This window comes from Periophthalmus magnuspinnatus, chromosome 22 (assembly GCF_009829125.3).
Source record: "Periophthalmus magnuspinnatus isolate fPerMag1 chromosome 22, fPerMag1.2.pri, whole genome shotgun sequence".
In the NCBI taxonomy this organism is placed as follows: domain Eukaryota; kingdom Metazoa; phylum Chordata; class Actinopteri; order Gobiiformes; family Gobiidae; genus Periophthalmus; species Periophthalmus magnuspinnatus.
In genome coordinates, this window is record NC_047147.1 from 1,394,364 (window position 1) to 1,409,012 (window position 14,649).

Here is a 14,649-nt window from a genome sequence, read left to right on the forward strand (position 1 = left end):
GAGAACTATAGCAAACATAGATGAAACAATTCATTAATATGATGCAGCTATCACAGTGTTTAACCTAGGCTACTTTGCAACACCAGTCCCCAGAAGGGCTTTTGCTATTCAATTTGACACATTTAAAAAAGCTATTTCCCCATTTCATTTTTGTGATATGAAAAGCTTATACCTAAATATCTCAACTATTAACTAACTAACTAAAAATATATTTCTGAAGGAACTAACTGTTTAAGTATTTTTCTCTGGTTAGAACTGGCTGAATATAGTGTGTATATATATATATATATATATATATATATATATATATATATATATATATATATATATATATATATATATATATATATATATATATTTTTTTTTTTTTTTTTTTTTTTTTAAGTGAATTCAACTTTAATAGTTAGTCAACTGGAACGTCATCTATTTCACTCAACTAAAAAGAGCTCACGTACTGGGCAACTGTACTATTTTCATTATGATACAAGAATAAGCCTCAAGCCATAACCTAGCACTGTGGTTTATATTTGATCAAACCTGGGTTTGGTGATGTCTCCATGGTGACACAGGAAGTTCAGGGCGGAGTCTGGGCTATTGTCTTCAAAAGTGACCAGCGGTATGGGCGCGGCCAGCACACCTGAAAAACACAATTCAACCAGTGAGCTCCATGCAAATAAAATATAGTCCAGGTCTGAAGAGGAGCTGGTATCTGTACTGACGTTAAAGACGTCACATGCTTCATACGTGAACTTTAAAAACATTATTGAGGGAAGAAGCAATGTACTTTTTACACAAGAGAATAAAACTGACTTACTAAAATATATGTTGGTTAAAAAAATAAATAACAGTATATTAAATAAATGAAAGACAACAGAAATAATGAGACAATAAAGCAATAGCATTCAGCTATTCATATTCTACCATTAACACTTACAGCAATAAAAAAAAAACAACTTTTACAGTAGTGTTAAACTCACATAAAACTGAACAACAGTGTTGGTTCACGATCTTAGAGCAAAAATTGACATTAAAACAAAGCATAAGTTAAAGTGAAAAAAGTAGGACCTGTGTAGAGTTTGGAGTTGTGTCGTGAGACACTGGACAGTTAAAGATGCAAAATACGGTTAGCTTGCAACAATAGTATTCTGACTCCCTATTGCTGTCATAGTAAATGGACATAGCTAACTTGCTAGCCAGTGCATTCTAGATAGAAAGTGATCATGGGTGTGCTTCCGCCTCCATCGACTCTAGCTTCAATTCACTTTACATTGAAAAATTGTGGCCCCTTTCTCTGTAACTGCTGCTGTCAGACTTAATAATAATAATAATAATTAAAGCCGCAAGCGGCATCGAACGGCCCTTACGGGCTTCACACTTGGCTGACCTGGCACTCCCTGTGGGTGGCGCTGACGCGCCACTTGCCTCTGTTTTATTGCGGCTTTGGGCTGCAGACATTGGAAGTGCTGATGCACAAAATGGAAAAATAAGGGTTTTTCCAGGCGTCGCCATGGCAACACCATGCAAAATACAAAAAAAAAGTGACTTAGGTCTGATTGACTTTTTTGATCAGGATGACATAAAGAGTCATGGTGCCAAATTTCACATTATTCTATGAAACTAATATTTTTCCCATGAATGGGAACAATTGGGAGGTTTCCCATTAGGATAACATTGGCAGTTTGGTGCATCGCCATGGCAACATGGTCCAAAAAAAGAGATAGGTCTGATTGACTTTATTGATAAGGATGACCGAATGGAATTTTGTGTCAAATTTGGTAACATTTGGGAAAAGTACATTTTCGGCCCTCCATACAAATATATTAGATGATCTGTAGGGGGGTGCTATCGCGCCAGTTTAGTTTCTTTCATAATGAGTAGCTTTAGGCCAAAAAGTTTTACAACTGATTCAAATTTGAGCCAAATCGGACGTTGCATGCGCAAACGGGAGCAAATTTTGAAATTTGAAAATTGCAAAAATTCCGATGGAAATTTGCGGCTTCGCCGCACAGAAACCGTGATAGGCATCATCATGAATTGGATAACTTTTGATGCCCCACTTCTCTAGATGATGTACAGTGATTGTCAGCCCTGCAGGTGAAGCGCCTTCAGAGGAGTTGATTAAAATGTGACGTCAGCGAAAACGCTGACTTTGCATTTTGGAATTTTCAATCCAAGATGGCCGACTTCCGGTTTGTCAGGGGGCATGGCCATAATAATCTTTTTTATTTGGCATCACTTGAAGAATGCGTGTACCGAATTTCGTGGCTCTACAGCAAAGTTGACGTCGGGACGTCTCCCATTGACGCAATGTATTTTGAGTTTTGCAGGGGGCGCTGTCACGCCATTTGTTATGCCCAATGATGCAACACATAAAAAAATAAATTTTTCGCCAGGCCTGAATTTTGGGCAAAATTTGGTGAGTTTTTGAATATGTTCAGGGGGTCAAATTCCTGCTCAAAGAGCAGAAGAGGAAGAATGACACGCCCGTCATTTGCCATGACGTCGGTGTCCGCCATTGACCTCCCATTGATTTCCATTCATTTTAGCAGTAACAAATATGGCCCATGCCTGCGGCATGGGGGCTTGGATAGGGCTCGATGTCACGAGTGTGTTTGGGGACATGAGTGCTTCGCGCTGCGTGCTGACATGCTAGCAAGAACAAATATACATGTCCCATGCCTACGGCATGTCTGTGCACAGTGCGACGGGGCCACGAAAAGCGCGCAACTTTGTGAAAACAGTCTGCGGAAGCAATAGGCCCTAGGTATGGGCTCGGCCGGAACAATGCCCCTCGCCATCACTTTGTGAGTGGCAAGGGCCAATAATTGCAGGGTTGTTAAGGGCTGAATAGGGTAGTTTCAGCCAATGTTCACTCTAATTTTTCACAAGTCTGAGCAAACACACAAACTCCCTTAGCGGTCCCATGGACCACTGTGAGCAACATCAGACCTGTGCACTGTGGTCATGTTGCATCACATCCATCCAAGTTAAATGGTTTATTAATAGAATCAAATTACCGCATTTGCATTTCTGTTATAAGACTTTTAATTAAGTGCTTTAGCCCACTTATACAAAGAAAATGACAAAAATCTTGCTCATGACCTGTGTAGTATGTTAATGCTATTGGAAGTATAAATATTTCATTTTAATTATGGCAAAACATGAGCTTCCAACCAAACCAAGCCAACTGTAAACTCCAGTGTTGAAAACACACTTAACATTTTTATGATAAAGCTCTGACTTGTATTTATGAATATAAGCCATTGTGTGAAGCTTTTGCTTGATTTTTACAACTCCTAAACTAGTGACAGTAGTCAATGACCAATACACACTGAGAGGAATCTGTATCTGCACACCCAGCTGCTCTATTACCGTATTTTCTGCACTATAAGGCACACCTAAAAGCCTTTAATTTTCTCAAAAACCCACAGTGCGCCTTATATATGGATCAATATTGGTCAATTATGACAATCGTAGTCAGGAGGCATCGCCGAAGTAATAGCGGTAATAACCCTTTAAGGCACATGTGTCAAACTCAAGGCCCGGGGGCCAAATGTGGCCCTCCACATCATTTTATGTGGCCCTCAACATAGTAAATTAAAAGGTATGATGGTCTTAAAATGTCATTTTATCAATAGATATGTCATTACACAGCCATATTTTTATATCTATGCAAATGAATATGCAATATTTGAACCATGAATAAGTAATAAATACAGAAACGGATAATTAACAGGTTAAAAAGTAGTAACAACTATTTTACATCTGGCCCTTTGAGGGCAGCCATTTTGCTCATGTGGCCCTCGGTGAAAATGTGTTTGACACCCCTGCTTTAAGGACTGAGCACACTATGGGCCAGTATAGCTTACCTAGACCTAGACTTTTATTCTTTTTTAGCCATAAAAATAATGTTAAACGAAGTATCAGAATTTACAGCATTTTTTCACACAACTACTATTTTACACATCCATCTGTATTTTTTACGCATCGAATAAATGACTGGGAAAATCCCCGCAGCACCCGCGCTCTCATTCGTCACTTTCGAGGGACAACAGAAGCAGATTACCGTAATGATGGTAAAATATTTAGACAGCCCGTGCCTCCGCTGCTGGAAAGTCCGCAACCGTGCTCTATCGGTGACGATAGGATCCGACGCTATGGGGAGACGGGGAGACAGCACTGGGCGACATACGCCACAATCTGCCAATGGATTGTGGATGCCTGAGCTGATATAACAGTCTCAACTCTGGTCCGAGATTTCACGAAGGCACGAATTGTCACTGAACTGCCAGACAACAGCAGCGACACGGATACTGGCGATTTTGACGAGACGGAATGGGGCACTTTGAATGTCGAGCTCGCCCAACTGTTCAACTCAAGACACTGAAGAGGAAGAATTCGACAGATTTGTGAATGAGGAATGAACTGAAAAAGTGAGCTTTAGTGTTTCTTTCACGTGTTTACAACTAAACAAGGCTGGGAGATATTGTGAATATGGACATTAACATTTGAACAACGTTGAGTCATTGTTCCCCTCCCTGAACTGCCACCTTAACGTGGTGGAGGGGTTTGAGTGCCCGAATGATCCTGGGAGCTATGTTGTCGGGGGCTTCATGCCCCTGGTAGGGTCACCTATGGCAAACAGGTCCAGGGAGACGGGACAGACTAAGAGTGGTTTAGAAGCCCCTTATGAAAAGGGTAAAATCATGGTCAGCTACGTCGCCCGGACCGGCGTTTCCGGGGCCACACCCTGGAGCCAGGCCTGGGGTGGGTGCTCGACAGCGAGCGCCTGGTGGCCAGACTTCTCCCCACGGGGCCCGGCCGGGCTCAGCCCGAAGGAGTGACGTGGGGCCGTCCTCATGTGGACCCACCACCCGCAAGAGGATCCGTAAGGGGCTGGTGCATGGAGATCTGGGCGACAGTCGAAGGCGGGAACCTCGACGACCGGATCTCTGGACATGGAGACTGGCTCTGGGGACATGGAATGTCACCTCGCTGGGGGGGAAGGAGCCTGAGCTTGTGCGGGAGGTTGAACGTTACCGACTAGATATAGTCGGCCTCGCCTCCACGCACAGCTTGGTCTCTGGAACCCAACTCCTTGAGAGGAGCTGGACTCATTTCTCTGGCGTTGCCCGCAGGGAGAGGCGGCAGGCTGGTGTGGGCTTGCTCATTGCCCCACAGCTCAGCCGCTTCGTGTTGGGGTTCACCCCAGTGAACGAGAGGGTCGCATCCCTGCGCCTTCGGATCGGGGACAGGTCTCTCACTGTTGTGTCGGCCTACGGGCCAAACAGCAATGCAGAGTACCCGGCCTTCTTGGAGTCCCTGGGAGGGGCACTAGACACTGCACTGTTCCCGGTGCATGTTGGACTCCGCCAGGGCTGCCCTTTGTCACCGGTTCTGTTCATTATATTTATGGACAGAATTTCTAGGCGCAGCCAGGGGCTGGAGGGTGTCTGGTTCGGGAACCACAGGATCTCATCTCTGCTCTTTGCGGATGATGTTGTCCTGATGGCTTCTTCGAGCCAGGACCTGCAGCAGGTACTGGGGCGGTTTGCAGCCGAGTGTAAAGCGGCTGGGATGAGAATCAGCTTCTCCAAATCCGAGGCCATGGTTCTCGACCGGAAAAAGGTGGTTTGCCCTCTCCAGGTGGGTGGTGAGTCTCTGCCTCAAGTGGAGGAGTTAAAGTATCTCAGGGTCTTGTTCATGAGTGAGGGAAGGATGGAGCGTGAGATTGACACACGGATCGGTTCAGCGTCTGCAGTGATGCGGTCGCTGTATCGGTCCGTTGTGGTGAAGAAGGAGCTGAGCTGGAAGGCGAAGCTCTCGATTTACTGGTCAATCTACGTTCCTACCCTCACCTATGGTCATGAGCTCTGGGTAATGACCGAAAGGACAAGATCGCGGATACAAGCGGCCGAAATGAGTTTACTCCGTAGGGTGGCTGGGCGCACCCTTAGGGATAGGGTGAGGAGCTCAGTCACACGGGAGGAGCTCGGAGTAGAGCTGCTGCTCCTACACGTCGAGAGGAGCCAGCTGAGGTGGCTCGGGCATCTGCTCAGGATGCCTCCTGGACGCCTCCCTAGGGAGATGTTCTGGGCATGTCCCACCGGGAGGAGGCTCCGGGGAAGACCCAGGACACGCTGGAGGGACTATGTCTCTCGGCTGGCCTGGGAACGCCTTGGGGTCCCACCGGAGGAGCTGGAGGATGTGTCTGGGGTGAGGGAAGTCTGGGAGTCCCTACTGAGACTGCTGGCCCTGGATAAGCGGAAGAAAATGGATGGATGGATGAGTTATTGTTATTGCGTTGCACTATTTCGACAGTTACTATATTGTGAATGCATTAACTTGTTTTGTGAGTGAACAAAGTTTTCAGAACATTTTTTTTATATTCTATTAATAAAGTTTGACTGACTGACTTATCTGACTGTTTTGTTGACATTCCCTTTAGCGCAGCTCCATCTCGTGGACGCATAACACAACCCCAGCTACTAGAGTAGTTTATATTCTATGCGCCTTATAATGCGGTGCACCCTATATATGAAATTAGTTTTAAAATAGGCCATTCATTGAAGGTGCGCCTTATATTCCGATGCACCTTATAGTGTGGAAAATACGGTACAATACATTTACATACCATATCAAAACACAATATATAATGTGTATTTGTATATAAAATATATCCAAAATAAGTGGTATGGGTCAAAATAAATATATATTTACAAAGCACACACTGCAAACAGTGAACAAACACACACTTCAAAATGTAAACAAACACACACTGGAAACTAAAAATACACTGTACATGTGAGTGTGACAGTCATTCTGTGACAGAGGTTGGAGGATCGAGTCCCGCTCAGACCAACTTCTGTCATTGTGTCCTTAGTTTACCAATCAGGAACAGCATCCAGTCCATCAGCACATAAGGTCCTCTACTCCATCATGAGATCTTCACTTGGTTCCACGAACTGCTCCAGGTCTGAGATGCCTCTAGTTTAACTTGTGCAAACATCCACAGTGTCCTCGGTTGCGTACTTCCTTTGTTTTGTCCGTTTCGTCATGTTTAAAAGGCAAAACTGCTGCAAAACAGTGCGTAAAATTACGCAATTACGTGCACGTAATTTTACGTGCGGATCTTTACCCGAGGGCAGGCCGTCCTGGCCGTCAGAACATTAAGGGGTTAAACAGCACTTAGAATCATTAGCGAGTTTTCACTCTACGGCTGTGTCTCAATTCACCAGAATGGCCTTAAAATCACCATTGGAAGTGTGCGTCGAAGGGCAGTTACGAAATTTCCGGCGCGACAAGGGCTGTCCCCAATTCAATGCACCCTACTGAATGTGCCCGACAAACCTGCCCTGCCCTTTCCAGCGTTCCCATGGAGATCAGACGTAACCGAAGTGTGCATTCATGCAGACTTCACACACTGCTATATCCCATCATGCACTGCGACTACGCAAAAAAGAGAAGAAAATGGAGTCCGCTGCGCAATACACATTCAAATGATCGTACTGGTTTACCTCATCTACAACAGTGTGACATGAAACTGTTAAATCTGAATAAAGATAAGTACAGGCCATGTGTTTGGTGATTTAAAAGGAGGGGAGTTATATGGAATAAAGGAATGTGCAGTTATTGCTAGACAATAAGAAGACATTATTATCATTAGAAATTATTACTGCAATAAGAATAATGTAAGAATGTTCATTTCTATTGTAAGCGTCAAAGACCAAGAGAAACAAAGTCAGAAGAGTTTAATGAGTTCCACACAGGTAATGTGAACAATGAAGCAACGGACTCTCAGGAAAGGACAGAAGAGAGTCCTGAGACGTGCACAAAATCTTCATGAGTTTCGGTACATTCCATAGGTCTGCACCCCCTGGTGGCACGTGTCATTTACCTTCATGTTAGTAAATCAAGATACTAGCTTGATGTAACCTTACAATAATAAGATGAAAAGAACTGGCACGGCATAAAAGGGAAACAGTGCCCTCTACTGTTAATAAAGTGGTGTAGCCACTGGGCAAAATACCGAATCTTTAAACTGTAATATCCCACTTTATGTACAACTAATCAGTGTTCTCTGGTTTATAGACTATGAATGTCAAAATTATATTGTTACCTCTGTCTCTGTTATTACATTTTCACAAGGTATATTTTGTTTAAGTTATGAAGTAGCTACAAATGAGAAAAAAATCACCTTGAACGTTATATTTGCCTATTGATATTCAATCAAAAAAAAAAAAAAGAAACGGCTGTGACGACGACATCTTGACTTTTCTTCTATTAAATAAAGAATTAAAAATAATGTACGTAATGTACGTATCGTACGCTCAAAGACAGCGGTGGAAGAGCGGTCCGTGGTGTGGGCCTGTCCCACTTCAGCAAGATGGCGGCTACACTGAGGAGGACACATTCTCGTCCGGAAGCTTCAAACTATACTTTGAGGAGTACTTCGAAGGGCACCTTCAAAAGGTGCAATTGGCGAATTGAGACACGGCCCACGTCAGCCACATTGGCTAAAACACTGATAGCGGCACATAAGGACGCCTGTCAATAACGTTGATAAGCTGCGCAAATACGTATGTGAATCACATAATTGGCTGGAGCAGCTAGTCACTGGTCACACTCATTGACTCACATTGAAAAAAAGCGCAGAATGAATTGTTGTGCGTTTATTTTATTTTCAACTGCGGTTCAGTTTTTTTTGAGTGCAGCACAGATTTTCTGTGCGCGGAGACCGTGTCAGCAGTGTGCAATTTCGCACGTGCGCAGCTTGGATGGAACAGTGGTTTCAGCTGAAACTGAAGACAATAGATGTTTACAGTTCCAGTGTGGTTAGCCCCTCCCTTCAGATAGATATCAGGAAGTGTCCACCAGCAATCTGACCAGAAGAACTGAAGAAGCGGCTTGGATGAGCAGCGAAACGTCCTCACTCTTAAAACGATTTGTCCAATTAACAGATTTAAACTTCGTCTTTTGCTACTACCCAATTATTTTATATGTAGAACAATTCAGTTGATTTAATGTTTATTGTTCAGCAGTAACATTGACACATAAACATCTCTCTTTTTAAACATAGAAGTGTCTCTGGTGAAGTATTCACTTCATTTGTGTAGTGTTTAACGTGTTGTCAGTGACATCCACCTACAGCTCCCTGTCCACTGTCTGACCCTAACCTCCTAACCTCTGAACCCTGACCCCTAACCCACCTGCAGCTCCCTGTCCACCGTCGGATCCTAACCCCTTAACCTCTGACCCCTAACCCACCTGCAGCTTCCTGACCACTGTCTGGTCTAACCCCCTTGCCCCTAACCCACCTGCAGCTCCTTGACCACTGTCTGACCGTAACCCCCTAAGCTCTGACCTCTGACGCCTAACCCACCTGCAGCTCCCTGTCCACTGCCTGACCCTAACCTCCTGACCTCTGATCCGTAAACCACCTGCAGCCCCATGTCCACTGTTTGAGCCTAACCCCCTAACCTCTGACCCCTAACCCACCTGCAGCTCCCTGTCCACTGTCTGATCTTTAATTATTTAATAATTTTAGCTCAACTCAACAAAAACCTCATAGATATACAATGGGACAGGAAGTGATGATGCTAACAGCAAGGTTATCGGGTGCTATTGTACACAGTAAAAGCTATATTTAATTTAAATGTCTACCTCATATCTGGGAACACAGTTAGGTCATGTTTATGGCATCAAAATCTTACATACTGTTTCTTTAAATTGGCAAAAATGACTACTTGTGGTTGTAGTTATCTCGCAGTTTTCACACACCACTGTTTTGGCCTCTCTAAACTTGAAATGCAGTATAACATTTTTTAATGCGTCTCTCACCCGAGCTCACTGCCTCGTTCATGATGTCCTGGTTCAGCTGGAGGCATCTCTGGTCTGTCACCATGGTAACCCGTTTCCCTAGAGACAACAGCATGTTTGCCATGGCAAATGCCCCGGGTGGACCATCTGTCTCATCAGGAGGACTGCAAAATAAATGTTAAGTTATGTATAATTATCAAATGAAAATATGAGATGAAAGATGAGGTACACTGGGAACAGATATATTCCGCTACTGGTACATAGAGACAAACACATCCCATAAAAGTTACGACTGCATTCTGGGTCCAAAGTACTCCTATCACGATAACACATTTTGAAGTTTGATATATCACTGAAGTAAATATAGATGATAAACGATAATACTGAAAGTAATTTATGTCACTTACGCAATGACCCAAGAACAGATTTAAACCACAAACCTATCCTAAATCTACAATATTGTTCATGTGAATCATGTGCTAATTAAATAAACAGCAGAATGAAACACTTTACTAGTTCATTTGCATCTGTAATAAGTCATAGACATTAGTAATTCAACCTTTTATGCCTCAAGTCTTATCATATAGCCAAAAAATAACCAAAAATGTCCCAGTAGTGCAAAGAAACAATACACACGATACTGACACCAAAAAATATAGTCAGTAATTTAAAGTCGATATAGTAACAATATGTAAATGTAGATTCTAGGGTCTAAAATGCATTTATAGACTTTGTTTATCCTTTATTTAGCCTTAACCTTCTGAGTTTTGGGATCTCATTTCATCTGTATTGCTGTGTATCATAGCAAGCAATGAGCCAATCTGGAGTGAGACTACTGAAGGTAATGCCCCCTCGCTTAGCAACGCTATCAGTGAAACCTGTTGCTAATGCTAGTGGGGAGCGACCTTGGGGAAAGAAGGCACTTGATTTGTCTGTTATTAATGTTCATATCTTGAATTACAGACACAATAGTGAAATAAAAACCCCAGGATCATGTAGATTGGGTTAATACGAACATTTAAGATCAAAATGACGAGTCTATAGCCCCTCTCCCTCTAACTGATGCTGTCAGATTTTCAATGTAAACTGAATTGGCGCTAGAGTCATTGGGCTGGACGGCACCTATGATCACTTCCTGTTTGAAATAGCAGGCTAGCAGGTTAGCTATGTCCATTTACATATACAGGCCATGTCTCAATTCGCCAAATGCACCTTTTGAAGGTTCCCTTCGAAGTACTCCTCAAAGTGTAGTTTGAAGCTTCCGGACGAGAATGTGTCCTCCTCAGTGTTGCTGAAATGGGACAGGCCCACACCACGGACCGTACTTCCACCGCTGTCTTTGAGCGTACGATACGTACATTGCGTACGTTATTTTTAATTATTTATTATTTAATAGAAGAAAAGTCAAGATGCTGCCGTTGCAGCTGTTTCTTTTTGTTTAGATTGAATATCAATAGGCAAATATAACGTTCAAGGTGATTTTTTTTCTCTCAATTGTAGCTACTTCATAACTTAAACAAAATATACCTTGTGAAAACGTAATAACAGAGACAGAGGTAACAATATCATTTTCACATTCATAGTCTATAAACCAGAGATATACATATAGTGGGATATTGCAGTTTAGCGATTCGGTATTTTGGCCAGTGCCTACACCACTTTATTAACAGTAGAGGGCGCCGTTTACCTTCTATGTCATGCCAGTTCTTTTCATCTTATTATAAGGTATTTTCTAGCAGTGCAGCGCTACATCAAGCTAGTATCTTGATTTACTAACATGAAGGTAAATGACACGTACCACCAGGGGGTGCAGACCTATGGAATGTACCGGAACTCATGAAGATTTTGTGCACGTCTCAGGACTCTCTTCTGTCCTTTCCTGAGAGTCCGTTGCTTCATTGTTCACATTACCTGTGTGGAACTCATTAAACTCTTCTGACTTTGTTTCTCTTGGTCTTTGACGCTTACAATATAAACGAACATTCTTACATTATTCTTATTGCAGTAATAATTTCTAATGATAATAATGTCTTCTTATTGTCTAGCAATAACTGCACATTCCTTTATTCCATGTAATTCCCCTCCTTTTAAATCACCAAACACACGGCCTGTACAGATCTTTATTCAGATTTAACAGTTTCATGTCGCACTGTTGTAGATGAGGTAAACCAGTACGAACATTTGAATGTGTATTGCGCAGCGGACTCCATTTTCTTCTCTTTTTTGCGTAGGCGCGGTGCATGATGGGATATAGCAGTGCGTGAAGTCTGCATGGATGCACGCTTCGGTTACGTCCGATCTCTGTGGAAACGCTGGAAACGCAGGGCACATTTTGTCTTGCTCGTTCGTCAGGTGCATTGAAATGGGGCAGCCCTTGTCGCGCCGGAAATTACGTATCTTCCCTTCAATGCACACTTTCAATGGTGATTCTTAGGTCATTTTGGTGAATTGAGACACGGCCACAGTCTATGGTTAAACCTGAACCGGGTAGAAACAAGCTTTTGAACAATCCGCTATGTATGCATTGAGTGAGCGAGTGGGAGAGTGAGAGATAGAGAGATAGGCCGTGTCTCAATTCGCCCATCTGGCCTTAGAATCACCATTGGAAGGGCGGTTCGAAGGGCAGTGACGTGATTTCCGGCGCGACAAGGGCTGTCCCATTTCACCCCACCCTACTGAATGCGGCCGACAAACCTGCCCTTCCCTTTGCACCGTTTCCATGGAGATCGGACGTAACTGAAGCCTGCATCCGTGCACACTTCACGCACTTCTATATCCCGTCATGCACCGCGCCTACGCAAAAAAGAGAAGAAAATGGAGTCCGTTGCGCAATATACGTTCAAATGTTCGTACTGGTTTACCTCATCTACAACAGTGTGACATGAAGCTGTTAAATCTGAATAAAGATCTGTACAGTGTGTTTGATGATTAAAAAGGAGTTACATGGAATAAAGGAATGTGCAGTTATTGCTAGACAATAAGAAGACATTATTATCATAAAAAATTATTACTGCAATAAGAATAATGTAAGAATCTTCGTTTCTATTGTAAGCGTCAAAGACCAAGAGACTGAAACGTAAAGTCAGAAGAGTTTAATGAGTTGCACACAGGTAATGTGAACAATGAAGCAACGGACTCTCAGGAAAGGACAGAACAGAGTCCTGAGACGTGCACAAAATCTTCATGTGTTCCGGTACATTCCATAGGTCTGCACCCCTCGTGGGCACGTGTCATTTACTTTCGTGTTAGTAAATCAAGATACTAGCTTGATGTAGCGCTGCACTGCTAGAAAATACCTTATAATAATCAGATGAAAAGAACTGGCACGGCATAGAAGGGAAACAGCGCCCTCTACTGTTATTAAAGTGGTGTAGCCACTGGCCAAAATACCGAACCATTAAACTGCAATATCCCACTATATGTACAACTAATCAGTGTTCTCTGGTTTATAGACTATGAATGTGAAAATTATATTGTTACCTCTGTCTCTGTTATTACGTTTTCACAAGGTATATTTTGTTTAAGTTATGAAGTAGCTACAATTGAGAAAAAAAATCACCTCGAACGTTATATTTGCCTATTGATATTCAATCTAAACAGAAAGAAACGGCTGTGACGACGACATCTTGACTTTTTTTCTATTAAATAATAAATCATTAAAAATAACGTACGTAATGTACGTATCGTACGCTCAAAGACAGCGGTGGAAGTGCGGTCCGTGGTGTAGACCTGTCCCACTTCAGCAAGATGGCAGCTACACTGAGGAGGGCAGATTCTCCACCGGAACCTTCAAACTGCACTTTTGAAGAGTACTTCGTAAGGACCCTTGAAGGGTGCATTTGGCGAATTGAGACACAGCCATAGTGTCACGAACCCTGTCTGTCCTGCCTTTTTTTGGTCTTTTTCTTCGCCCTTCTGTGCCTGAGCCTGGAGCTCTTGACTGGGCAGATTGGCTACTTTTGCTCCTCACCAGATCCCGCTCCCTGGACTGGCTCAGCTCTCCCGCCTCCGACCCTGCTCTTCTCTACTGGTACTGTTCATCCCGTCTCCGCCTCTGCTACTCATGCTCTGTCCCTGGACCACGGCAAACACCCTGCTCCTGACTACCTGTTTGATCTACTGTCATTTTTGCACTTGCACTATTGTAAATAAAGTTAAATCTTTCCTCAAGTTCTATCTTTTTGGTCCCTGCCGTTATGACAGATAGATAGACAGACAGATAGGATTAGAGCAGACTCACTTGTGCATATAATGAGTGGGGAAGCCAGTAGTGATAAGGACAGAGAAGGCATGAGAGAGAGCCAGGCAGGACAACAGCAGCTCATCCTTAAGAAAGATGGCGCTGATCCCTCGCTCACCTGTGACACAACGATGCATCATTTACCTTCATCAATTATTTAACAAAACAATAGGTTGTGTTCAAGAGGCATCACAATATTCTAACATCCCTGTAAGAGGGCTGGAAACAGGTCAGAGTTCTCAGGTAGAATTTGCTGTGTAACTGTCAGGCTGCAGATGTGTGGACCTGGGTTTGTGGCTAATATCTCTGTAATTACTGGGCCTATCCACATGAAAACAAAAATTCACACAAAGGTTCAACATTTGTGGATCATAAGTTTGGATATTTCTTGCAAAAACTGTGAAGCTCCCATTGAGCTATATAGACTCCTGCCCCCCATCTGATATTATGACATTATCAAATTCTTATTATTTTTGTCAATGCTGAGAAAGAGGGTTTAAAGATAGGGGGCACTCTCGAAAACAATATCTGGGGCTATACAAAAATGACCTGAATTGAATAAAACGTGAACGCAACTATTAAAAAAACCT

At 43.0% G+C, this 14,649-nt stretch overlaps 1 protein-coding gene across 2 annotated transcripts in view; it reads right to left on the reverse strand.

The window, feature by feature from the left end:
• Positions 1 to 14,649, reverse strand: part of dglucy (D-glutamate cyclase) — a 47,109-nt gene that overhangs the window by 18,634 nt on the left and 13,826 nt on the right. For both annotated transcript variants that reach the window (XM_055231210.1, XM_055231211.1), the window contains 3 exons: positions 14,060 to 14,177; positions 9,841 to 9,983; positions 538 to 637 (listed from right to left, as the gene is read on the reverse strand). In XM_055231210.1, coding sequence (XP_055087185.1) covers positions 538 to 637; positions 9,841 to 9,983; positions 14,060 to 14,177 — 361 coding nt within the window. The remainder of the gene's footprint in view (positions 1 to 537; positions 638 to 9,840; positions 9,984 to 14,059; positions 14,178 to 14,649) is intronic.